Genomic DNA, 27,599 nt, shown 5'->3' on the forward strand with positions numbered 1-27,599 from the left:
GCATGTTTGTTACGTTGATTTTGAAAAAGCATTTGACAAAGTTAGACATGAAAAATTAGTCCAAATTCTAAACACAAAAAATATAGACCATAGGGACTTACGAATAATAACAAACCTCTACTGGAATCAAAGAGCACAAATCGTAATAGATAACGAACCCAGTCCAGAAATTGAAATCAGGAGAGGAGTTAGGCAGGGATGTATTATGTCCCCATTACTGTTTAATGTATATAGTGAAGCCATTTTTGAAGAAGCATTACTATCTCAAAGTGAAGGAATAATAATAAACGGAAGATTTATTAACAACATAAGTTATGCAGATGACACCGTAATTATGGCAAGCTCTGCTGAACAACTCCAATTACTGATAAACAAAACAAACAGTTTCTGTGAAAAATATGGACTAAAAATTAATACAAAAAGGACCAAATATATGATAATAACAAAGAAAACAAATAGACCAACAAACATACATTTGCGAAATGTACCGATAGAAAGGGTTGATAAATACAAATACTTAGGAATCTGGATTTCAGACAAAAATGATCAAATAACCGAAATAATAGCAAGGATAGAAATACCAAGAAATGCGTTTGTAAAAATGAAAACAATTCTCTGCAACAAAGACCTTAGATTAGAACTAAGAGTAAGAGCACTGAGATGCTACGTGTTTTCGATACTGCAATATGGGCTTGAAAGCTGGACATTAAAGCAAGAACACATAAATAAGTTACAGTCCTTTGAAATGTGGTGTTACAGGAGGGTGCTTAGAATAGCATGGACACAGAAGAAAACTACCACGGAAGTATTGCGAGAAATGGGCAATGAATGCGAAATAATAAACACAATAAAAATAAGAAAGTTACAATATCTGGGACACGTGATGAGGGGACAGCGATATGAACTGCTAAGGCAGTATGATAAGCAGGATAAGCATGATAATACAGGGAAAGATAGAAGGAAGGAGTATAGGAAGAAGGAGAGTGTCATGCTTGAAGAATTTAAGGGACTGGTTTAAATGCAGTTCTATAGAACTCTTCAGAGCAGCAGTAGATAGAATAAAGATAGTGATGATGATATCCAACCTCCGATCGGGAGACGGCACTTATAGAAGAAGTTGGAACTAGCCAGATGATGAAGGTCAGATGACCCTTAAATTACTTATTAATAAATTACTTGTAATTACATTATAATTATTAAGACATTAGGTCAAAAGTCAATCTCACTTTCCGCCAATTTATATTGTTTTCGTACCTTTATTGAATACCTCCACTTTTCTCATCTTTTTTTTTTTTTTTTTTTTTTCTTGGCTTGGACAATTGTCATTCAGCCAGTCACAATCAGCATGAGCTTTATTTTCGATAAATATTTAAAGAATTAGTGAAACATGATTAATGTACATACTATGTTAATAAATACTATATTATACCTTTATTATAATTCGTTATTGACAGACGTGAAATACATAGTGTATACATCTTACAAATAAAAATATCTACCTACTATGTTAATAAATACAACTATGGTAATATATATTTTTTTTTAATCACTACGTTATTACATAAACCCGATTCAACACCTCGGAGGTTTAGATCCTCTTAGTGATTGTTTTACTATATTTTTATTTTTTTTTTTATTTTTTTCTTTTTTTTTATTTTTTTTTATAATCCTTTTTTTTATTTATTTTTTTTTGATTAATTTTTTTTTTAATTTATTTTTTTAATCTATTTTTTTAAGTATTTTTTTATATTCCTTTTTTTTAATCTTTTTTTTTTTTATTTTTTCCAAACATAGGTTACAAATCTAATTACAGGCATACTTTACTATCAGACAAAAAGTTTATCAAGCAGTCAAACATTTTCTTTTCATTAAGTGATAGTAGAAAGAGAATATTAACAGGAAGTGGGATGTTCTTGTCTATCATTCTTTTAATAAGGTTGTTGGTGTGTTGTTTATACTTTTGACATTCAAAAAATATGTGGTTTAAGTCACTTTTAATCTGACATTCTTGACAAATATCGGAATCTAATATATTTATTTTAAATAAATGTGCAGGATAACATGCATGACCAAATCTAAGTCTACTGATGGTAGTTATATATTTGCGAGGGAGGATGAAATTGTTATACCAAGGTTTTTTTGGAATATTTGGTTGTATCAAACTATATTGTGTTGTTGAAATACTACAGTACTTTTCCCAGTGTGCTTTCCAGTTGTTCATTTGTTCAGTTCTTGAACAAGCAAAAGTATCTATAATGCAAGGATGATAGTTGGTTAGTGTTCCATGAATGATGGAATTTTTAGCTAACTGGTCTACGTGTTCATTATATGTAAGTCCTGAATGTGCTTTGATCCACATCAATTGTATTTTTTTGGTGTATTTATTAATTTCAAATAAGCATTTTTTAATTAAAAAAATGTATGGATTAGAAGTACTACATGGTAGTTGCGGTTTTTGAATAGCTGTAAGTACAGATAATGAATCAGATAAAATTACTGCTGAACTATAGGATGCAAATTTAAAATAAATTAAAGCTTCATATATGGCCGCAGCCTCGGCACTAAAAATAGAGAAATTTGTGGGCAGCTTAAACATTTTTTCTATAAATTTACCCTTTGAACTTTTAGATGCGTCTGTATAAATACAAACCGATTTTGGCCAATTTGTTAGATAGTTGTTTAAAACAATACGACTTATTAAAGGGTTCTCATGATAAATAGGTTGTATTATATGTACTTGATCCAGTAACTCAAAGAAATCTTTAAAATGTACCACTTTATTTGCAACTGTAAGTTCAGTATCTTTATTTGCAGTATTTCGAAATTCTTCGCATAAGGGTGGAGAATTCTTGTGAGTCCAATATTTATTTGTTAAGTCGAAATAGTTTAAACTACTAATATCTTTATATAAACAAGTGTTGTAACCACGAACTTTAAGGAGAAATTTTTGACTGAGATATTCTCTTCTAAATTTACTGGGCGGTTCCATTGTCTCAACATAAAGTGGTTCAATAGGGGTAGATCTCATAGCACCCATGCAACACCGCAAAACTGTGTTTATAAAAACATCTATACGGCCTAAAATATTGTTACTAGCGGATCCGTAAAGTACAGAGCCATAATCTATAATGGACCTGATATAAGAACGATAAAATAGAAGACATGTTTCAACATCAGCACCCCACCAAGTTTTTGTAATTGATTTGAGAAAGTTTAGTGCTTTATTACACCTATCAAGCATAAAATCAACATGCAGTTTCCAGGTCAGTTTTGTATCCAAAATCATACCCAAATATTTTATCGACTTACAGAGGGGAAAATAATTATCATTTAATATTATTTGTTCTCTTTGAGGCAAGTTATGTCTAGTGAATATACAAATGTTAGACTTGTTGTTTGCCAACTCAAAACCATTTTTTCTAAACCACCTACAGCAATGTTCATGAACACATTCCAATGTGTTTAAGCCGTCATTGTATTTTTTAGATTCAGTATAGATACAGAAGTCATCTGCATATTGTATTGTATTAAATGAAATTTTTTCGATACTAATATTATGAAAATCGGCTGTGTAAAGATTAAATAGAAGTGGACTTAAAACTGAGCCCTGTGGAAGACCCGAACTATTAAAACGTGGTCCAATGAGTTGATTGTTTTCCATCCTAATATATATTTTCCTGTTTAAGTAGAAATTGACAATATTTTGGGCAAGCAGGAAAGGTATTTGGAATTGTTGAATCATTTTTTCTTTTAGCATATCTAAATTAACACTGTCATATGCACCTTCAATATCCAAACATAATAGTGGAACATACGTATTGCGAGAATATGCATTTTGAATGTGAGTTACTACGGTAGCGAGTGTATCCAAAGTACCACATCCTTGTCTGTAACCGAACTGAGAATTTGGAAGTAGTTTTTTCTCACTTAACCACCATTCAAGCCTTACTTTTAGTATCCTTTCTAATACTTTGAGAACACAAGACATAAGTGAAATTGGTCTGTATGATTTTGCCAGATTCGGATCCTTCATTGGCTTTAAAATTGGGATTACAATAACTTCTTTAAATTCATCCGTACCTGCAGACATAAATTCGTTAAATATTTCCAATAAAAGATCTTTAGCGATTGGAGGAAGCAGATCAAGCATAGGATACTTAATGTGGTCATAACCAGGACTTGTGCTAGAACGATTATTTAAAACATAGCTTAGTTCTGTCTGTCTAATCGGTTGAAGTAAAAAGTGGTTTTTGTCGGTTACTATTTTCTCAGGTTTATTAGGCATAGATATCACTGTTGGAGGAGCAATTATATCAAAAAACTCTTCTATCCAAATATTTTCAAAAGATTTTTTTTTGTTGGTGATTTTCTGTATAACTTTCTAGCTTGAGTCCAAAGTACTGATGATGGTATTGATTTATTAAGAGAAGAAACCCAATTGACCCAGCTTTGTTTCGCAATACTTTTTAGTTGTTTTTTTGTACTTGCCATGTTTGATTGGCATTTTATATAGTTCTCAAAATTACGTTCTTTTTTATAATTCATGAGTGAATATTGCCGGTTTTTAATAATAGTGTCACATTCAGAATTCCACCAAGGTGGCGGGTTTCGAGTTTTTGGCTTAAAAGGTTTATATTGTGGTATTGCAATGTGAGCAGCATAATTTATACTATTAATTAAATGTTCATATTTGCTTGATGTGTTATTTGGAACTTCAGTATTTTGGTTAAAAAAGTTTTGTACTAAAGAAGTATATAAAGGCCAATTAGCTTTTTTGATGTTCCATTTATTTTTTGGTAATATTTTTTCTGTTTCGGCTTTAATGCAAATTTCCAACTGTATAACAAAATGATTTGATCCTAGCGTGTCTGAAGAGATAGACCATTCAGTCTTACTAACAAGATCCGGACTGCAGAAAGTTACATCAATCATTGAGTAATTCTGGTTAGGTTGAGTTCGTATTGTTGGTTGTCCATTATTTAAAACTGTAAATTCAAGATCATCTGCCATTTTAATCAGCTGTATTCCGATTCCATCATTTGTACTTGAACCCCAAATAGTATGATGGGCATTAAAATCACCTATTATAATTGGTTTTTGTAACTGGGAAAATATATTAATCCAATCATTTATCGTGCATCTTATTTTCGGGGCTCTATATAGTGACATAAAACTAATTTGACTATTTCCATATTTAATTTTTATAGCACATAACTGTATTTCGTTATTGTAATTATTATTTTCAATTTTTAGTTCAGTAAAACAAATTGATTTATTTATCAGTATAGCAACTCCACCATAACCATCCAACCTATCATTACGAACAAGATTATACCCATTAAAATCATATAATACATTTTTTTTAAACCATGTTTCACTAATAAGAGCTATGTCTATTTTGTTAGTTACTAATGTTAGTAATAGTTAGTGTTAGTTAGTAATGCATCATACTATTTTTATTTGAGACAGCAGAACGAGCATTCCACTGCATTATTTTTAACTTAGGTTGACAAGACATTTTTTTATTTAGTATTAATCAGAGTACCCTCCAATACCTGTTCAATATTATTGACTATTAATTGTTTATCTATAGATCGTATATCATCAAAAGTTTGTACACTTTGTAAAAGCTGATATATAAAAGTAGAAAGACTTTCAGTTACATTTCTTTTAATTTCAACGTTTTCATAATTTGGTACAATTCGATTAACAGGTAAAGGTTTATCAGGTCCAAAAACAAAAGGAAACATTGGTTTCTCAGTAGACGACTGTGTAGTTGGTGAATTGACTTTTCTTTTTTTATTTGTTTGAGATTTCGTAATATTTAAATCAGTGTGAGTAAAAACAGAATTTGGCTTGTGTGAAACTTGTTTAGATACCGGAATAATTTTACTAGTTGTAGGCAAACTAGGAAAATCCCTTTCATATTCTGCTAAACATTCAAAGGAATTGTTACTTACAAAATTTGAAAAGGACTTTTCACAGTAATTACGTGCTTCTACAAAAGATATGTTATGTTCAGCCATTATATTTTTTATTTTTTTCTGTTTTTCATATTGTGGACATTTATTAGATATCGACAGATGGTTCCTACTTTTACAATGAATACAAAATACAACTTCTCTATTACAATTATGATCTTTTTCTTTAATTTCACTACATTGAATACACCGTTCTTGTGTACTTTTACACTGTTTGGATACATGTCCAAAGCTAAGACATTTATAACACTGAACGACTTTTCCAATATACTGTTCAACAGGACAAAATACCTTATTAAAAGAAACATAATTTGGCAGAACGTTGCCTTCAAATGTGATAATTATTGTCTTTTTATCTACGAATTCAACTTTATTATCATTAACAACTTTACGTTTAGTTCTATATATATATATATATATATATATATATATATATATATATATATATATATATATTAATAACTTTAGAAGATGACTCTATAGTATTTATTAAATAATCTACGCCATACTGAGTATCTACGTCCCGTACTAAACCCTTGATTTCCAACAAATGATTAGGTATGTACGCCTTAAGATTTTCCAATTTTAATGCTTGATTATTTACTAAATTATTTGCTTCCAGTAAAGACTTTAACAAAACCTTGATGCGATTTCTACCTATGCTTTTAATTTCTAAAATATTTGTAAGCTTTAATTTTTTTAATAATACGTGACTAACAGTCATCGGATGTAATCTACCTAAATTTTCAACATTTACTTTTTCAATATAAACCCAAATATTTTTAATATTATACTTATCTGAGCGTAAATTAAAGGTTTTCTTTTCCGGTTCCATGACAGCACCTACACTGTTGACATTTTTTATGGTCATGCTTTGATTATTAGTTATTTTTAAATGGTCCTCACTATTATCTACTAACATTTGCGTCAACGAGGACGTCCCTGCACTAGTGTCCCCCATTGGGGGAACAAAATATAAGTTTACAACCGTAAAACACTTGTCGTTTAACTATATGGTCAAAATTAAAATCCTAATTATACATAAAAAGTAAATCACAATACTAATTAGAAAACCGGCTCGTTTATTATGGTTTTTGCACTTAAATTTTAAATCAATACTGTTTAAAATTATTAAAAACTATAATTTTTATCGGAGAACTTTTAAATTCAAATTTTCACTTTGACAGTTATTTGACGTATGCTTTTCTCATCTTAGCTTTAGTCAGAGTGGCTGCCTCAATACCGTAAAGGAGGATACTATTACGCAATGTGAGTCATCCCGGGTCGTCGCTTATACCTGCTATTGTAATTTTCCAGATGAGGATCGAATAATATCGTTCCTTCCCGACCGAAGGTTAAAGAAACCGGCGGAACTTTCTAGATAAACAATCAGGTATAAAACGGACGACTTGAGATTTAAAAGGACAGTCGAAAACAAGTGTCGACTAATTAATTGTTCGCGCGGCTATTTAAATTGTAACCTGTGTGAATGTTTTAAATAAATTGTATAAGTGTAAATAAATTAATATTTAAGTGTTTTCTATGTAGATTAAATAAATAAATGTATGTAAATAAACTCGTAGTGTTGTAAAGTGTAGAACATTTTTATAATAAATAAAGTCAATGAATTAGATTTATAAAAATAATTCACTATGATAAAAGATAATTCAGCCCTATTGCACATGGTTCTGCAATATACAAACTTCAAAAAAAAAAATTAATACTTGAATGTTACCTGTAGGTAGATGGAACGAGGAAGATGAAGAAGAAATTGCTCCAAAACAGCCCCGTCCTTCTGGAGGTGTTGCTATAGCACCTCCACCAAGTCTGCAAGAACCATCGGATCCAGTTCCTATTATTCCTACTAAACCTCAACCAACTTCTAGTTATGGTGGTTCAGTTGCTGCAAAAATTATGGCAAGATATGGATTTAAAGAGGGACAAGGTCTGGGTAGAATGGAACAAGGCATGGCCAGTGCATTACAGGTAGAAAAAACTTCCAAGAGAGGAGGAAGGATTATACACGAAAAAGAAATTTTGGTCCCTCCTACAATAGATCAAGTAACACAACCTCCTACTATCACAGAAATTATGAAAAATCCAAGTAAGGTAATTATATTTACTGTGTATTAGATTAGATTTAGTCAATTTATCACCATTAACAGGAGAATATTGCGCATTAGTGGATAGCAAAGTACATAATGCAAGCATAAAAACAAAACAAGCTCCCGGAATTTTAGTACGAAGAACTACAGTAAAGAAACAATCAGTGATAATTTAGCAAAACAATACTTTATCCATATGTGGGGCCGGCTCAATTAAGCATATGCTCTCTCATTTTGGCATTAATTGCTGCCACCCTTAGATGACCCTCAATATATGGATTTTGAATTGTATCCTTTTTTGTCGCTCTACTCATCCATCTAAGTATTTTTATTTTCGTCATATGTATTCATTGTTCTCCTTTTTTTAACTGCCCAGCATTCAGTTTCGTACATCACAGCTGGTCGTGGTCATTAATCTCACTTATTCTTACAACTTCTACTATGTTCTATTTAATTTCTCTATCAGCAAATATACCATCTCCATTTCTAGTATTACTGTTTCATACATACTACAATTTATGTCGTTGTAGCTTTATTATTAAGAATTGTATGATCCAGCGAAATTGTTCCATGTTGGTAATAAAATTTAGTTTGATCTTTTTCATATTCTTAAAAATCTTTTATATGTCGAATGGCAGGTTGGTGCTTTACTTCTATCCGTGTTCTTGATAATATCTTGTCTCTAGGCAATCGCTGACTTTGATGTAGAGATGTTTCATCTAATTTTTTTGTGATTTTATCTGATATAATTATCTGTTTTTAGGACACAGTTTACGCTTCGATTTTCAGTTATTAACTACTTTCTTTAGCAACCTTATTAATCCCCTATATCGCATGAATTTTAAATATGGACACTAAAAATAATTTCTTGTTTTGACTTAGCTTTAGTGATAAATTTAAAAAATCCTCTAGACGAATTTTTGAGTTGTCCACCTTTTTTGAAAAATATGGAATGTGTACTGTATGCAATATTATGCAATAAAACTGCATATAATAAATTAAAAATTTAATATGTGAAAACTTTATTCTGTATGAAAATTCTTCAAACAATTAGTTGTAGTGAATCAAAAAAATATTTTACATTTTTGGCATTGAACTTTAGGAGTTCCTTTACAATTAGGATACTTACATCATCCTTTTCTTTCAGAATATATGGGTCAATGACACATTTGACTAAGCCCATTTTTAACCTTTTCGCAAGGAATGGTATTTTTTTACTTTTCCCTGTATGCCTTGGGCACATTGGAATTAGATGGATTTAGAACAATTTACTTTATTTTTCAAACAAAGGGTTTATGAAATTTCTGCTTTGAATTCTAGTATAGGTAACTGTTCTTTTTTTGGTATTTTTAATTACAATCTCTTCTATATAAAAACCATGCTTGAACAACCATAATGTCAACAAAGCGAAAAAAGAATTTATGGTAAAAACAATTGTTCAGATATACGGTCTTATCTTTTCTTTTTGCCACATAGATATGCTCCTGCATATGTACTAAGAATAGTAACATCTTTTTTTTTATCATACCACTTCAGCACAGTCGGGGGAACACCGTCGATAATACTTTTCTGTTGCTGAAATGAACCTCTACCTTGTTTTTTCATGTCTTTGTCTGATATCAGTTCACAGCCAGCGAGACTATTTTGCCTTACAGTCCCTACACACGGTATACCATTCTTTTCTAATTCTAACTGCAAGTTGGAGCTGTTGAACCAATTGTCAAAGTACAATTTATAACTCTGGTGTTTTAGAATAATTTCTGATAACCTGATGACCACATTACCAGCTGAACCAATATCTATGTTCTTTTCCTGTATAAATATCAAATTGATATATCAAACCAGAGATATCAGATAAAACAAATTATTTTATCCTCATTTTTTAGGATTTTTTTGGTTATACTGTTTGAGACTGTTTCTTCCTTTGAAAGGAACAATTTTTTCATTGATTGATAAAAACTCTTCAATGGGAATTGTAGAACATACTTCATTCACTTTAGTTATCAACGGTCTTATTTTCTATATTATCATAATCTGGAGAATATTTAAATGGTTGTTTAGAGTTGTCATTCATATGTAATTTTTTTATGCTCTCAAATCGGTTTAGATTCATTACATCAGCTACTTTGGTTATCTTCGTGCTTGGATCACAGAACATTCGTTCTCTCGGTAATTTATATATTGACATATAGTATGACATGCCAATAAATTGTTTCATTTTAGTTTTTGTTACTGCAATTGGTTTATTTGGATTTTGTTGGATATAATGTTAATTAGAATGCTCAATCAAAAGTTCAATCAACTCATCGTCAAAAAATTTAGCAAAGTATTGTGTAGGCTGTTTTATCTCGTTTGCTGTAGGTAGATTACCTTTCCATTTCAGAATAGGTAATGAAAGTTTTGTTTTACAGACTTTTCATTTGTAAGATACTTTTACTTTTAGAGTCTAAAAAATATACTTACAGATACATCCCTATTGTCAGACTGTATATAAGAGGGATCATCAATAGCATCATCTTCATCAAACTTTCTGTCGTCAGAATCATCTAGCACTAATCTTATAATAATATTTTCATTTCTACTACCCCCATTTCCGATCAAATCTATTTACACTAACCTGAGGTAGTTCCATGGTATAAACATCGTCTCTGTACGTTGTACTACGCATAGTGTCAGGCTTGTTCCGAATAGCTCAGTTTGGTTGATGAGTACCGCATGGTAACACATGTTTTGAGGTTAGCGCCAATTCGTGATATTTCGTTTGTCTTTAAACTTATTAGGTAAGTTAAAATCTGATTTTAAAATTATTTTATATGTACCTAATTGTTAATTTTTACATGTATGTACAAAAACATAAAAAATATTAGATACTTCATATAGTTTCATACAAAAAATCATGTGTTATTTGAAACAAACATGGTAACTCAAAGGATATTTAATTGCCAGATTTCTTATTCCGAAAACATGTCTAGAAAGGCACTAACTGAAGCCATTGATTATAAACCACCCATGCTGAAGCTGAACCCCTTGATATTATCAATAATTTGTCAGATATCGAAGTTATAAGCAATGATGAAGAAAATGAAGGATTACAGAAGTCACAAAATACCTAAGATGTTGATAATTCAGATTTTGAAGGTAAGCAACATTGATCAAGTAATACCATGTTTAGACGATATAAATAAATTTTAGATAATGATGAAAGATCTAAAGAACAAAAATCTGACACTGAAGAACAAAATAAAGTAAGTGAAAACGAAAAACGAATTGGTTGGAGGTGCTGAAGAAGAGAAAGATAGAGCAAAAGTAAATATATACTAAGGTATTATATAAAACAATATTGTGAAACAAACGGTCTCACTTATAAAGAGAATATAGAGCAGATGAAAAATGTGCAATATTTAATACTACCATTATCATGGTACACATCTATTCATACTGAAATAATTGAGATACTATCCCCAATCAAATATTTTTGCAACTATTTTAATGATGACCTCTATAATTACATGGTAGAAATGACAAATTTATACACAGTTCAAAACAACATTAACAACTTTGCTCCTACAATATATTAGGGATAAGAATATTTATCGGTATTCATATCATGATGGGTAACCTACATTATCCCGTGACCTTATTATATTGTGATTTCAAATTAGGCATCCCAATTATTATGAATGATTTAATGAATATTATTATGAATGTGAATCGATTTAACAAATTGAGGCAAAATTTACATTTTGTTAACAATTTGGAGCAAGACCTAAACAACTAAGATCGTTTTTGGAAAGTAAGAATGTTGGTTAATACAATAAAATCTAGATGTAATACATTAGATATTAAGGCCAATTTGCGTATAGACGAACAAATGATACCATTCAAAGGACATTTAAACTTGAAGCAGTACATTAAGGTAAACCGTGCCACTGGGGTTTAAAATTGTTTGCTTTGTGTGGAAAAAGCGGATTACCTTATGATTTTATTATTTATCAAGGAGAAACTACTGAAGTGAGTAAAGAAAATAGTATATTTGGGGCTGGTGTGGTTACAGTAATTAAATTATGTGAAAGAATAAACCTAAATTACGTAAAATTGTATTATGATGTCTCCTTCAATATCTCAAAAGTAAGAACATATATGCTGCAGGTACAGCTCGAGTTAACTGTTTTCATAGGCCTCTTTTACATCCGACCAAATATTAAAAAAACAGCCTAGAGGTACTTCTGAGGACGTCTTTAGTAAAGATGGTATTATTGTTACAAAATGGTATGATAACAAACCAGTGTTTATGTCATCGAATTTTGTAAGTGTTGGTACAACTGATCAATGTAAGAGATGGGACAAATCTGCTAAATAATACATTAACATAGCTCGAACAGAAGTTGTAAAATTATCTAATGAATGCATGGGTGGAGTCGACAAACTAGACTTCCTCATAAGTATTTATAGAACATTTATAAGAAGTAAATAGTGGACACTGGGAATATTCCCAAAAACAAATTGTTGGATTTGATTAGTTTTAGAATGTGCATTGCAGAAGCATCCATATATGCAGGGATACCAATAAAAAAGGTAGGACGTCCATCAGGTACTAATAGATCTTGTACACCACAACCCACTAAAAGATTAAAGATGGATTAAAGACCATTAAGAGAAGTTAGTTTTGATGACGTGGATCATTTGTCCATATTTGACCAGAGCAAGCAAGGTGCAAGGTGTAAAAATGGAACCTGTCTGAAAAAGATACACACTAGTTGTAGTAAATGCAAAATTTATTTTGCGTTGATTTTCATTCAAAATAAATATGTGTTTTTTGGGTATTTCTTTTATATCCGCGACGCTTGAGTCACAATGGTCGTTTTAACGAACATTCATTTTTAACTGTTGGGTCACCATGTTCGTTTTAACGAACATTAATTTTTTCAAAAAAAATTGTTTTTATTGGCAAAATTTTATAAATCTTAAAAAAAATCATATAAATATCTCAACCTCGCAAGTTTAAAATTTTTATCCCTACAAACAAAAACTCATCACTGACAGAATTAATAATCATCAATCTTTTTTTACAACATACATCTATATAAAGTATAGATTAAAAAGTACCTTCTGGTTTATTATCAAATTCAGATTGAAGAAATTGGTACTTACTTTGTTGGTAGATGTCGTAAACTGTATTCTGCAGCTCCATTTTTGATCCCTCAGATAGATCGGTCATCATGTTTTCGGATGAGGTCTACTTTTGAAAGAATATGATTATTTTCTTTTCCTCTTTATAATTGTGCATACTGTTCGTCGTGATATTTTTAATGCAGCTGCTGCCCTCGTTCAATGATATGTATTTTGATAAGCGAACATTTATTTCAATGTTGAACAGATTATAATGGCTCCAAAGATCCTCTATTCATTGTATCTAATTCGAAGATCCGGAGGTGTTGTGCTTGAGAATTTAATGGTTTACCATGCATACTCTAAAAATAAAAAAAAACTCTTAAAAAATATTTCATATCACTCCGTTGACGTTTTAGCGTTGGTTTTAGCCATATTTAAATAACTAAATGTCAATTTAGATGTTAGAATAAATATCATATTGTTTCATATACATACAAGATAGACTGACTGCTGCAATACAGTCGCGTTCCCCCAGTGCGATAGAGAAAACTGACGCAAAGCAGTCCGTGCTCTGTGGCACTGGGGGAACGGGCTGGTATTGCAACTATCAGTCTATCTTGTATTATATGTCCATGTATTATTCGTCATTAGTAATAACATAGTAATAAATAAATAATATAAAAAATAAATAAACTAATAAGTAAATTCTTAACCTAACAAATCAAACACGAATGTAACGGCTAGTCATTATAACAACTGTTTGTTAAAACAAATGTATATTAAAAGTACGAAAAAGATTAAATATTTAAATAACACGAAAATAATTTATAAATACTCTACAAACGCTGTCAAAACAAAACTGTTTTGCCAGTCGTTGAATCAATCACCGACCATCGTTCGATGGTTGTCTTTTGGGCATGGACAGGCGGAAGTTCATCGATTCAGTTTCTGAGAGTAGGAAAGAAACGTAATATGAAAAATAAGTCGTAAATAATGTCATGCTTTTGGAAAGATCCATCGGATGGACTGTAGACTACTTCTCTGTATACTGTATTTAGAGTTCATAAAAATCATTAAGGAGAGACATTCAGGAAAAAGTACTCTTTTGTGTATGATCTAAGATTAATTATACACAAACACAAACAGTAGGGAAATGTTTCTTGTACTGAAGATGATCGTGTTCATGAGTAACATTTCTTATAAATCTCCTTTTGGTATTTTTTATTATTAACGATACAGTCTACAATTTTGCATAATTTTGTACACACATATTTTAAATCGTTTCCTTATAAAATTAATTTTACGGGGAATAAGTGTATTAAAAATTTTGGTTTTTGGATGGTACCATCTATACAAGTGAATACATATATTCATCTAGTTATTTTTAAACAAATACTATTAGTTTCTGCATAATTTATGTGCAAAGTGCTAATCGTTTGCAAATAAAAAGGCAGTAATACTTTTTCGATAAGATAAGATAATAAAAACAGGTCGGTAAAATTTAAACATCTATAGTGCAGGTGCGCACTGCAAAAGTTTACAATGGAGTGTATTATTTGTAAAAAGTTAACTGATGATGATACCATATACTGTGATAGCTGCACCATGTGGATACATAGGGAATGTTCTGGACTGAATGCCAAAGAACTATAAGTTATGGAGCTCAAGGGAGATTGCTTAAATTTTATTGAGGATTGTCAGAATGGGATAAAGCTTATTCCTAAATTGCTTGCGAAAATTTATCATATGCAACCAGAAATCAAGCATTTAAAAAATCCATCAGATTCTGTTGATAGTAATGACTCTAACACTAGTGAAGATAAAGAAGAAATAATATGTGGGATGATTGACAGGCAGAGTCGGGCTTCTAACATAATTGTCTGCAACAATCGGGAAAATAATGAATAATTTTAATATTAACAAAAATAATTTAAAAGTGTTTCGTTCGGGAAAATATATGGGAGCAGGCCTAGACCGCTTTATTATTAACTCAAAAGAAGATGCCAAATTTGTTTTTAAGAATAAATAATTAATTGCTATTTCAAGCATCAGAATATTTGATTACCAAAGGAAGGCTCAACGGCAGTATTTTAATATTTTAAAGCGAATTAAAATAAACTACCGGCTTTAATTGATAACGGTGATACTATTAAAACTATTAGATACATAAATAATAAACCAACTATAGTTTTAAAATCAATCCTGTAGAATGTTTAATTTCCTTATAACTTTCGAATATGTAATGTATAAGATTTATTTGATACTCACCTGGCTATGTATAAAAATTCCTTGAAGTTCTTGTTTTTACAAGTGTTTTGCGACACATCTAAAAGAAATTTTATCTGCGTAGTTAAATAATTGTCATATTTACGTTTTAGCTTCTACAATCGTAAAACAAGCTTCATCTGCACACAACACTTTGCACGGAAATTCGGTTTCTCTTTCGATTTTGTTTTGAAACCATCTACAAAATCTTAATCTTCGAGGTAAATCGCCTTGGTGTAAATCTTGCACTCGTTGGTAATGGTAAGAATGTAACAGTTGTTCCGTAAATGTCTCGTGAACAATGTTTTTTGAAATGCCAACCATTCTAGCCACAGATCGAGTACTTACCCTTGGATTATTACTGACTATATCCAAAATCACATCTTCTGCATTTAGTCTACGGTTACTTCGTGTTCTACCGCTAGTTTTTTTAGGTATCACACAACCCGTCTCTAATAACCTTTGGGACACGTTCACAAAACTTCGGGCATTAGGATGTCGTCGTTCGGGATAGCGTTCAACATAAAGTCTAACAGCCCTATTACTGTCACAGTGGGCTTCACCGTACGTAATTAACATATCGTGATACTCGCGAATCGAAAACATGACAATACTATTTATTCTTGAGCTACGGGTAATTACAACTGTTTACAAATAATGTACCTTTTCTGTTCAAAATAAATTAAACTATCGCATTCTCCCCATACCTTTTAGAACGCAACGTTGCCGGATGTATTTGCTTTTCTGTGGGCACTAATCAAATGGATTAAATTTAATATATATTTTTTTTTGAAAACGGTTGACTTTATAAAAAAATGTTATAATACTTTTTTGTTTTAAATGCTACACTCAGCCCATACCTTTAAGGAACGCACTATTTTCCGGGACACCCTGTATATATGTGTATATATGTATATATATGTATATATATATATATATATATATATATATATATATATATATATATATATATATATATATATATCCTACTATCATTTTCGCATCGATACATTATGCTTTTACCATCAATTTAGCATCGTCTTGCAAAGTAGCATCTGTATATCGACGCTACTTTACAAGACCTTAATAACTGTTTTCCCGTACTTGTTACAAGAATTTTAACTATCTCATTGATTAGAGTCTTGATACCGTGTTGGTATTTTAAAATATCCACTTTCTCTTTTTATCCCTTACTGAGTTATATAAGTTTATTCCAGAAAATGTTTGAGTCTAAAATGATGGTACAGTGAAAATATTATATATATTTAGTTCAGGGTTTTACCGTTTACTCGCTGCCATTATATACATGAAAATGTATATCCCACTTTCATTATCAATCATTTTAGCATCAGAAATTTGGCATCGTTGTTGAATATAATATTACCCACGACGAAATAGTAAATTTAAGAATATATATATATTTTTTTCATCTACAAATCATTCTGGCATCATGTTTGGTTAAAAGTATCGGGTTATGATATATTGCAACTACCTATTATATCTTCGCTCCAATTCGTCCAGTCGCGACGTACAGCACCTCAAATAATAGGATTTAACCAATAAAATACAATAAGACAGAAAAATAAAATATAGCAGCATGTCAAAAAGGCCTTAATTATATATCTTCGTTTCTATAAGTCCAATCGTGACGTACAGTATCTCAAATGACAGGATTTAACCAATTAAAAACAATGAAATAAAAAAATTAAATACAGCAACATGTCCAAAGGGCCGTAGTCACGTATCTTCGGTCCTATTAGTCCAATCGTGACGTATGGTACCTCTAATGATAGGATTTAACAAAAATAATACAATGGGATAGAAAAATTAAATGCAGAACAATGTCAAAAGGGCCTTAGTTGTGTATCTTTAGTTCTATTAGTCCAATCATGACGTGCAGTACCTCAAATGAAAGGATTTGACAAATAAAATACAATGAGGTATAAAAATTTAATGTAGTAGCATGTCAAAATGGCCTTAGTTATGTATCTTCGGTCCTATTAGTCCAATCGTGACGTACGATACCTCAAATGATAGCACTTAACCAATAGAATACAATGACATAGAAATCAAATACAGCATCACGTCAAAAGGGCCTTAGTTACGTATCTTTGTTTTTAGTGGCCCAATCGTGACGTACAGTACCTCAAATGATAGGATTTAACCAATCGAATACAATAAGATAGAAAAATAAAATACATCAGCTTGTCAAAAGGGCCTTAGTTATGTATCTGCGGTCCTATTAGTCCAATCATGACGTTTCGTACCTTAAATGATAGAATTTAACTAATATAATACAATGAGATATAAAAATTAAATAGAGTAGCTTGGCAAAAGGGCCTTAGTTATGTATCTTCGATCCTATTAGTCCAATCGTGACGTAAAGTACCTCAAATGGTACCATTTAACTAATAGAATACTACGACGTACAAATCAAATACATTAACACTAAAAGGACTATAGGTATATATCTTTGCTCCTATATATGTTATGTCAAAAGAGGCTTAGTTGCGTAAACGAATTAACGCACAGAAGTGTGTGGCATATTACGTGACAGGATTATTAGCGAATACCATACGATTACGTCATACATCTCTTTGCATACGTCCACTTTTAGTTAACTACTTAGTATGTATTCAGTACTTTGCTTTACGGTTGTTGAGGCATTAACTCTTAAACAGAAGAATGTTAAAAATCTTGAAAGCTTTGAGATGTGGTGCTACCGTCGTATACTAAAAATAAGTTGGGTGGATAAAATTACAAATGAAGAGGTAATACGCAGAATAAATAACGATCCAGAAGTTATACTGAATATAAAAAAGAGAAAACTTGAATAGTTTGGCCACCTGATGAGAGGACAAAAGTACACATTCCTACAAAATATAATGCATGGAAAAATCCAAGGACGCAGAAATCCAGGCCGTAGAAGAATGTCCTGGATGAGAAATTTAAGAGAGTGGTTTGGCTGTACCACTAACGAATTATTCAAAACAGCAGTAAATAAAATTAGAATCGCCTTATGATATCCAATCTCCGATAGCAGAGGCACTCAAAGAAGAAGATATGATAAACTCGAAAAATCTCCAACCTTCACTGTTAGACATATGCCTCCCGTTCAGTATACACATTTACTGCTCCTTGACGCTGTGACGAGAATGAGATAGGATTTAACAAATAGAATGACAGAAAACTAAAAAAGACAATGTGTCAAACGTGGAATGCGTCGCAGAACGTGAAATATTAGCGTAAAATTATATGATGCCATAGACGGTTCTTTAATACCCAGCAAACTCGCTTTGTAAAGTTACATAGCAGGGATCTGTGCGAGAAAAAGTCGATCATTCGTTTTATAACCCAAAGGGGACCATAAAATATTCAACGTTAAAATTTGACATAATGTAACGGTATGACAAATCTTTTTTCTCCCGCATGTGCTTGCCTGTGTACCTATACAAGGGAAGTCGTGCATAACCTTTAAGTTGATCGTAATACATAACTGCAACAACAAGTATGTTGACGACTTGGGTTAGTATATACAGTGCATTCCGTACGTTTTTTAAACATGGTTAGGAAATTGTTGACTGGAGGCTATTAAAGAAGTTCTTAAAATAATTGCGGGTCACCGCCTTTTCTGTAAATGGAGTGAATATTGTTATCGATTTAATTTTTTTCTTCAGTTGAATAATTCCTGCTGGTATTTGGTCTAAGCTTACTTCTTTTTCTCATTCAAACTGTTTCATAGCTAATTTTACTTCCTCTTTATAGTGCCCTGTTCACCTGTTTTGGTAATTTCGGACTATTTCATCTCTTATAACATAAAACAGTTGTTTCAGATATCTTTATCGCGTTTCCTTTTTTTTATGGATGAATATGCTGCTGTTTTCATCTCCTACTATTTCATATGGAGCTACACGATTAACAATTCCAAATCAATAAAAGACAAATAACACTCCGAATTATATTATACAACTAATAGTCGAAAAATAAAGAGCAAGAGGTAGATAATCAGACAATTAAGATGAGCGCTACATGATGTACGCAATGCCACATTTGAACACTACATTAGTGCATTGTCTAAAGAAGATCATTCACTATGGATAGCAACAAAACACTTAAAGAGACCTGATCAATACAACCCACCAATTAAGAAAGATGACGTTAGTTGAGGGAGATCAGACCAGGAAAAAATGTCAACATTTTCAGAATACCAGATAATAATAATCAAGCAATAGAACACTGAAAACTTTTGTTTTTAACTGTACGCCCGTGAATGACTTATTATTTTTTAAATAACACTTAATATTGCACTTTTTTATTGTATTTTTTTCATCTTTCAAGATAATTCTTATAGGAATATATTTATTTATAACATACGGTCTTATGGGAACAAGAGTTGCAGTAAAAGATTTTTCTAAATATAGAATGTAAACCATATTTCCAATATATTTGTGAAAAAGAACCAGTTTATAATATTCCGGACGACGTAGTAAAACCTTATTTTAGACTATTGGTCGATGAATTGAAATCATTGTTCAAGAAACGAATTATTCATGTGCAGATGTTTTACTATAAAAACATGTAAAACCAAAATCTCGATTAAAAAAATTGCAACCATTTACTCACGATGAAACTTAACCCCATTATTGATTTTACAAGTAATAAAATGGGTCGACAAAAGACCAGTTTTAATCCTTACAACATTTAAACATAATAGTTATATCTTGGTTTAATCAGATGAAAAGAAAAATTATACACAAGTACTAAAACCACAAACTATTCTCGATTATAACTTGGTGAAAAAGAGTGTTGATTTTAGTGATTAAGTGGCTTCTTACCAAAGCCCAATACGCAAAATTCTGAAGTGGTACCGGAAAGTGGCAGTGGAATTAATATTTAATACCGCATTTAATACCGCAGTAGTAAATGCTTAGTTGCTAAATAATAGAAAACGTAAAAAAGCGACAACCTATCCTTGAGTTCAGACTGGAGTTCGCGAAGGCATTTGCAAATAAAGAAATGTTGTAACCCTCATGACCAGTTAAACCCAAAAATATCATCTAAGGCAAAGCGATGTAGATAATACAAAGAGAAGAAAGTGTACAAGATGTTACAAAGTTTTAAGAAGAAGCGTGACTAGTAGAAAGGCCGATAGAAAAGTTAAAAAAGTTAAAACATACTCTGAAGAATGTGATGGCAAAACTGGAATATGTCTAGTGTGCTTCAATGGAGCACATTAAAAAACAATTTTACTTATACAGGAACTATTATTGAGTAAAAACGTATTATACCTCAAGTGGCCTTATAGTATTGGAAGTCGTAAGTTGATAGTTTTAGTAGAACATTTTAATTGTTAATTACCTCCGTAAAAGTGAGTTATAGTATTTATAAAAAGATGGATGTAAATAATATGCCTTCGACATCTAAAAAAGCTAAATGTGAATATAAACGTAGATTGACCACTGCTGAATTACAATCATTGTTAGAAGCATCTGGCGAGGACGATGTAGATTAAATGAATGGTGGAAGTGACTCTGATTGACTCTGACGAAATATTTGCACAAAGTCGTTCAGAAAAATCGAGGATTGCGTTTTGGAAAGAAACAACACAAACAGAATTTAAGACTTTTCTCGGACTTATGTTCCATATGGGGACAATTAAGATGAACCGTCTGAATGACTACTAAAAAAGTATGGGTAACTTCTATAATAGTGTTGACTTGACTAGATAATTGCTCATAGCCCATATTAAGAAATAAGCGAATAGATAATCCTCACTTGTCAAAGAAACTGAAAAAACGTGAAGTGGTCTAAAAACTAAAAAGTCCCCTATTCAAACTGGTTTTTAATAAAAAATTTAATAATATGTTAAAGTTTTTTTAATATACCCTAAAACTAAAAGCGAAAAGAATCGATTGCAAGTTACAAAATACTACAGTAGAGTCATACTGTTTGGACAAGTACAGTTGTTTAAATAATCGCTTTCTGTCATAAACAAATTGAATAAATTGTAAAATATTTTTTGATCTGCTTGATATTTAGCACACTTTAATAACTCATCAATTGCCATAATTGCCTGTCGTTAGGCCAAAAACAAAGTTATTAACATTATTTATAAATTACTACAAACATTTTTTTTTTTTAAATTCAACTAAATTGCAACTAATGATTTAATAATGTACTTTAAAGTAACCAAATTATGCATAATAATTATTTTAAATTAAATGTTTGAAAGGCCATCCATCGGTTTCTTGACAATATGCGAATCTACGGACACATTCATCAAGTACATTGCGGATGACTTCTGGAGTAGTTAGACTCATTTCATGTCTAATTATATCTTTCAAGTCCTGTAAGTTTTGGGGTCTATTGACGTAAACTTTTGATTTTATGTAACCCCACACGAAAAAGTCTAGATGTGTTAAATCTGGCGACCTTGCTGGTCACTCTATAAAACCTCGTCTTCCGATCCACCTCCTGGGGAAGCAATGATTTAAAAATTGACGTACTTCACATGCGTAATGCGAAGGAGCTTCATCTTGTTGAAACCAGATATTTTCACTAGGTAAATTTGGATTATTGTTATTTGGATACATGTTAGCAAGGAAAGGTATAAGTTGATTTCTCAAAAAAGTTAAATAACGTTCTCCTGTTAGATTTTCTTTAAAGAAAAAACGGCCAATGATTCTGTCATTAATGATCCCTGCCCATACATTTACTTTCTGAGGATATTGCGTGTGTGACTCAGTCATCCAATGTGGATTTTCTTGATTCCAATATCTGCAATTTTGACAATTCACGGTACCATGTATAAAAAATGTGACTTCATCGGAAAAAAGGATTTGATTGATGAAATGTAGATTGCGGATACATAATCCTGCATAATTTCAGAAAATTGAAGCCGGCGATCGGGATCGTCGTCGTTTAATTCCTGATGTAGATAAATTTTGTAAGAATGGTATTTTTCTTTTTTTAAAATACGTAATACCGATTGTTGGGAAACTCCAGCATATTCACCCATTTGTGTTGAACTACTGTGAGGATTGTCATGTACATTTAATAAAATATCAAGTTTCACATTGTTCAATTTTAGGTCGCCCAGCGTTTGGAATATGTTTAACGCGCTCAGTTTCTCCAAATTTTCGGACTATTTTACTTACTGTTGATTGGCTGATGGGTCTGTCTGGATATTTTGCGTTGAATAAATTGCATACCTCGCATACCACATAACCTATTAATGGCATAAGGATAATCAAAATATGTAAAAATTAGCGACAACTAAATAATGGGACAGTATGAAGTAACTGCTAAAAACCACACACGATAATACAATTTGGCTACGAAAACAATGCAGCAGGACACTCCAACAAACGTCAAACTATATTCTACAATTAATTTCTTGTCAAATTGAGCGAGTCGCTGTATTACTTTAATAAAATGGTACCTGGTATCTCTACCAATTAAAAAATTAGAATTGGTGATTAAAAATTATTGCCGCAATAAAACAAGCATTGAAAGGGTAAACTGGAATTATGAAACTGGATTAAATCTGTCAAGGGAATGTTGTCGCAAAGTACAAAGATAAATCTGGATTAAGGTTTTATAAGGTAAAATTACAGATAACAACTTAAAAGTGCACTTGAAATTTAATATATTTTATTTTATTATGTTTTTTTTTTTTAATAAAGGAAAAGCCACTGTTAACAGCAAAACATGAGCAAGTCAGGCTTATTTGAGTAAAATCTAAACTTTCTTGGTTATTAAAAGATTAATCCCAAGTAATTTTTAGTGAAGAATCAAAATTCAATGTATGTGTTGATGATTAGCGCAAACGAGTTATTCGCACTAAGCGTCAGGCTTTTCACAAAGACTGAAACAGACCGTAAAATTTCGTAAATGAGTGATGATTTGAAGTTGTATGGCAGTTTCAGGGTTAGGATGTTTTTAATATATTTAGGATACCGTAAATGCTGCGAAATATCAACAAATACCTTAAAATAGCCTGCTTCCAAGTAGTGTGCAATTAAATGCTTACAGGAGTTATACTTTTCAGCAGGATGAAGTGCCTCTCATACGATCGGAACCACTTACAACTGGTTTGAAAACCACAATATAAATGTCATTTTTTGGGATTCTAACAATTCTGACTTAAATATCATGGAAACAGTATAGCATAAAATGAAACAGACACCATCGAATAATCCAAAACGAACATTACACAAACTTAAACCCAAAATAAAGCAGATTTCCAATTAATTTACCTCTAAACAGTGCAGATCCTTCGTCGAGTAAATGCCCAACCGAATTTTAGCGTCCATAAAGTCTAAAGTCGGTGCTACTGCGTTTTAAAAATACATATTCGTTCTGTGTCCCATAGTTTAGTTGCCCAAACATTAACATTCCTTATTATTAATTAGTTTTGTTAGAGTAGTATATTTTGTTTTGTGTTGCTAATTGGACCTATATAGTAATACATAATATAGTATATAGTACTGACCTATATACTAATACCTTACATAGTAATACGTTAAAAAACATGATTGAGAACAAATAAACTGTCAACTATCTGAATTTTGCGTGTATTTCAGTTAGTCCCGTTATATAGTTGTCAGGGCTCGTACATGAAACATTCAATTGCAAAATAGTACACGTTGCACGTGTTAGGCTGAATTCAATTAATATATCTCTTACTACGGCTAGAATTCCTAATGTATTAAAAATAAATACCCAATACTCATAATAATCAAAGCTGAAGAATTCCGACCAATCAATACTTTATCTCTTATAGAAAAACTATTAGAAATTGCTGTTTATGAACAATTATTGGAACATATCACAAAAAATAAAATTTTAATTAATAATCAATCAGGTTTTCGAAAACAATTCTCTTCTGAATCAGCATTACAAGTTACATTATGTCACTTAAAGAGTAATTTAGATAAAAATATGTATGTAGTCGGTGTATTTCTTGATTTAAAAAGAGCTTTTGAGACCATCGACAGGACAATATTGATTTCTAAACTAAAACAAATGGCATAGGATGTACAGTAATTACGTGGTTCGAGAATTATTTAGAACATCACAAAGAGAAAGTGCGTTTTAAAGACCAATTGTCATCTGAAATAGATAGTAATACAGGGATTCCCCAAGACAATGTATTAGGCCCCTTTTATATATTCTGTACATTAACGATATCGATATTTTTGTAATCTGTGAATATATTAATTCTTTTACCGATGATACTGTTAAGTCTTTATTAATTCTAATTTATTGTTCTTATCTTAATTTACTAAAGGTTCAATATTTATAATACTTACGAATTTAATTTATTTATATTAATTTATCTTATAATAATTTATATATCCGAGCGTCACATTTAAAATACCCGATCGCGATATCTTCTTTTGACTGACTTCTTTCAATGAAAGCTCCGTTATTATATATGAAAATACAGCTATTCGAGAGTTCAGGCGAATCCCTCTGATTATACTAGAAAGTAAATCGGCCGGGTCATCATTCGACCGGTTTCTGGAAACTTCGAAGCGACCGTTTCAGGTAGATTTCTGCCAGCTGATCGAAGGATCTCGTAGAATCTACAACATATTAGTGAATAAACAACATGTTTACAGGTTTTTAATATGACTCATATTTTTACGTAACAATACTCTAATTTGTTGTAGTGATGAAAATTTTGATGTAGCTATTCAAAATATAAATACTATTTTATATATGGTTGATAAATATTTTAAAATAAACAAACTGAACTTGAATGTAAAAAAAACAAATGCAATGTTTGTCGCTATAAAACATAAAAAATTGAAGTGGTTACAATAGTTAAATTTTTGGGATTGCAACTTGACAATATTTTGAGTTTTGATAGTCACTTCGAGTAGATCCATAAAAAAAATAAAAAAAACTATACTTTCTGAGCAGAATATCTCAAAATTTGTCAATGGAGGCCAAAAATCGCGGTATATAGCACAATTGTTCAACATCATTTTGACTATTGTTCATCAATTTTATTTTTATTTAATCTTAACAAATTTAACATGTTGCAAAAATTACAAAATCGAGGAGTGAGAATAATTCTTTAAACAAATTGCCATACCTCAATTGGGACGATGTAAAATTGGTTGTCTGTAAAAAATAGAATGTTTTATTTCACCATGATTTTCATCTTCAAAATAGTAAATGGCTTAACACCTGAATATTTTCAAGAAATCATTTCTGTCAACAAAAATGTACTATGTATAAAAGCACGATGAATTCGCTATTTTTTAAAAGCTTGTAGTTGAAGATACTGAAACGTGTACATGACTACCAGCCAACTTTAACAAAGAAATACAATTAAAATAGTGTATTTATGCTATATAATTTGTTTATAATTCAGTAAATACATAGACAGAATGTTGTCAGTAATAAGAAAATCATTGAAAAGTTATGTTGGTATTAAAATTGCAATTTATTTTTAGCGAGAGTTTGTAAATTATGTATAATACCGCTGTGCCGTCATATTTTGAATTTGATTAAATATTACAAATTTTAGGTCGTATTACTAAAGAATATGGTAGGTCCTGGAGAAGTGGATGACGAATTAGAACCAGAAGTAAAAGATGAATGCAATACAAAATACGGTCCGGTTGCCAGCGTCATTATACATGAAATTTCCAATGATAATCCGGAAGAATGCGTACGGATATTCGTAGAATTTTTAAGAATCGAAAGTGCTATTAAAGCTGTTGTTGATTTAAATGGACGATTTTTTGGAGGAAGACAAGTTAAAGCAGCCTTTTATGATACTGAAAAGTTTGACAATTTACAATTATTAGATTAATTGTTGTAAACTAATAATTTATTTGTAATTTTAATTTCTGCGTTAAATATATTTTTTTATGTATGTTTCAATTTCTGCTTTAAATATATTATAAAAATTTGTTATGATATTTGTATCTAATTACATTTACGATAGAGTATTATAATGACTTAAATATTTAATAATATTCGCTATATAGAGTCCAACGTTGACGGTACATAAAACGATTGTTTAAGTTCGCCCTACCGTCAACTGTTTGAACTAATTAGGTAAGCGGCGAACGCCAAAAAATGCTTTAGTTTTCCATAAACCCGTAGCTCTGTGGGTACCGGACAAATTTGGTACCAAAATGTTTTTAGTGGTACAACTTTTCTAAGTAAAATTTTTTGATTGGAGTGGGGAAACAAATAAATAAGAAAACTGTGATTTTATAATTTTGATAAATTTTTTTATTTAACTCGCGATATCTCGGCTCGATTTTGAATTTTGACACAAAATAGTTTTGTTTCTGCAGTGGTTTGCTTACCGTTTGTAAACTATGCACTCTGCGCAGACGTGAAATTAAACTGTTTCCTTACCGTAGACAAAATTTATGCTGCACGAACGATTTGCTGATTGTCAAAATGAAATTAGTCTAAACTAACCTTTTTCTGGTTAATATCGAGTTTCATAATTTTTTAATTAAACAAATGTATTGATAATATGAAAGGTAAGTACTACTTACTTTTTTTTTTTCAAAACAATACCTTCGTCGAAAGTGAAAGTTTAACAAAACAATAATGAACCACATTTTTCTAAACCGCAATTAAAGGTTACATTAATTTTAGATTTACAGGACTTTATAATTGTAAACCAAAGCCCATCGACAAGTGTTTCGGTCAGTATATCTTGGACCCACAAACAGACAATGTCATTGATAGGTTTTTATAAAAACTAAAGAGATATGGTAAGGAGTTTCCAAATGAATTCCATGAAAATAATGAGATATCATAAGGTACTATGAATACAAATAGATTTACTATAAGACAAATTTGGATTTATTGACTTCAAGAGAGAAGATATAACGAATATATTCAGATAGAAAAAAACAAACAAGGCAACTACTAAAAGGCCACTACACAGTATCTTCATTACTATTGTACGTATAGCTACATACGAGATATCATAGGGCACTATGGATAAAAATAATTTAACTAAAAAACATTTTGAATTATTGACTTAAAGAAGGCCTCTGGCTGTATACAAAAATAAACAACTGAGCGAATCCTAACATGTGACATTCCAAATGAAAGGGGAGGAAATTAAGAATAAGTAAAAAAAACAAAC

At 31.0% G+C, this 27,599-nt stretch overlaps 1 protein-coding gene across 1 annotated transcript in view; it reads left to right on the forward strand.

Moving 5' to 3' along the window:
- The window catches only part of Spf45 (splicing factor 45), a 49,516-nt gene extending 23,122 nt beyond the window's left edge, over positions 1–26,394 (forward strand). The window contains exons 2-3 of the mRNA XM_072537685.1: positions 7,723–8,090; positions 26,007–26,394. Of these exons, the coding sequence (XP_072393786.1) occupies positions 7,723–8,090; positions 26,007–26,294 (656 nt within the window). The 3' untranslated portion in view covers positions 26,295–26,394. The remainder of the gene's footprint in view (positions 1–7,722; positions 8,091–26,006) is intronic.
- The last annotated feature ends 1,205 nt before the right edge of the window (positions 26,395–27,599 follow it).

Source organism: Diabrotica undecimpunctata, chromosome 7 (assembly GCF_040954645.1).
Source record: "Diabrotica undecimpunctata isolate CICGRU chromosome 7, icDiaUnde3, whole genome shotgun sequence".
Taxonomy (NCBI): Eukaryota; Metazoa; Arthropoda; class Insecta; order Coleoptera; family Chrysomelidae; genus Diabrotica; species Diabrotica undecimpunctata.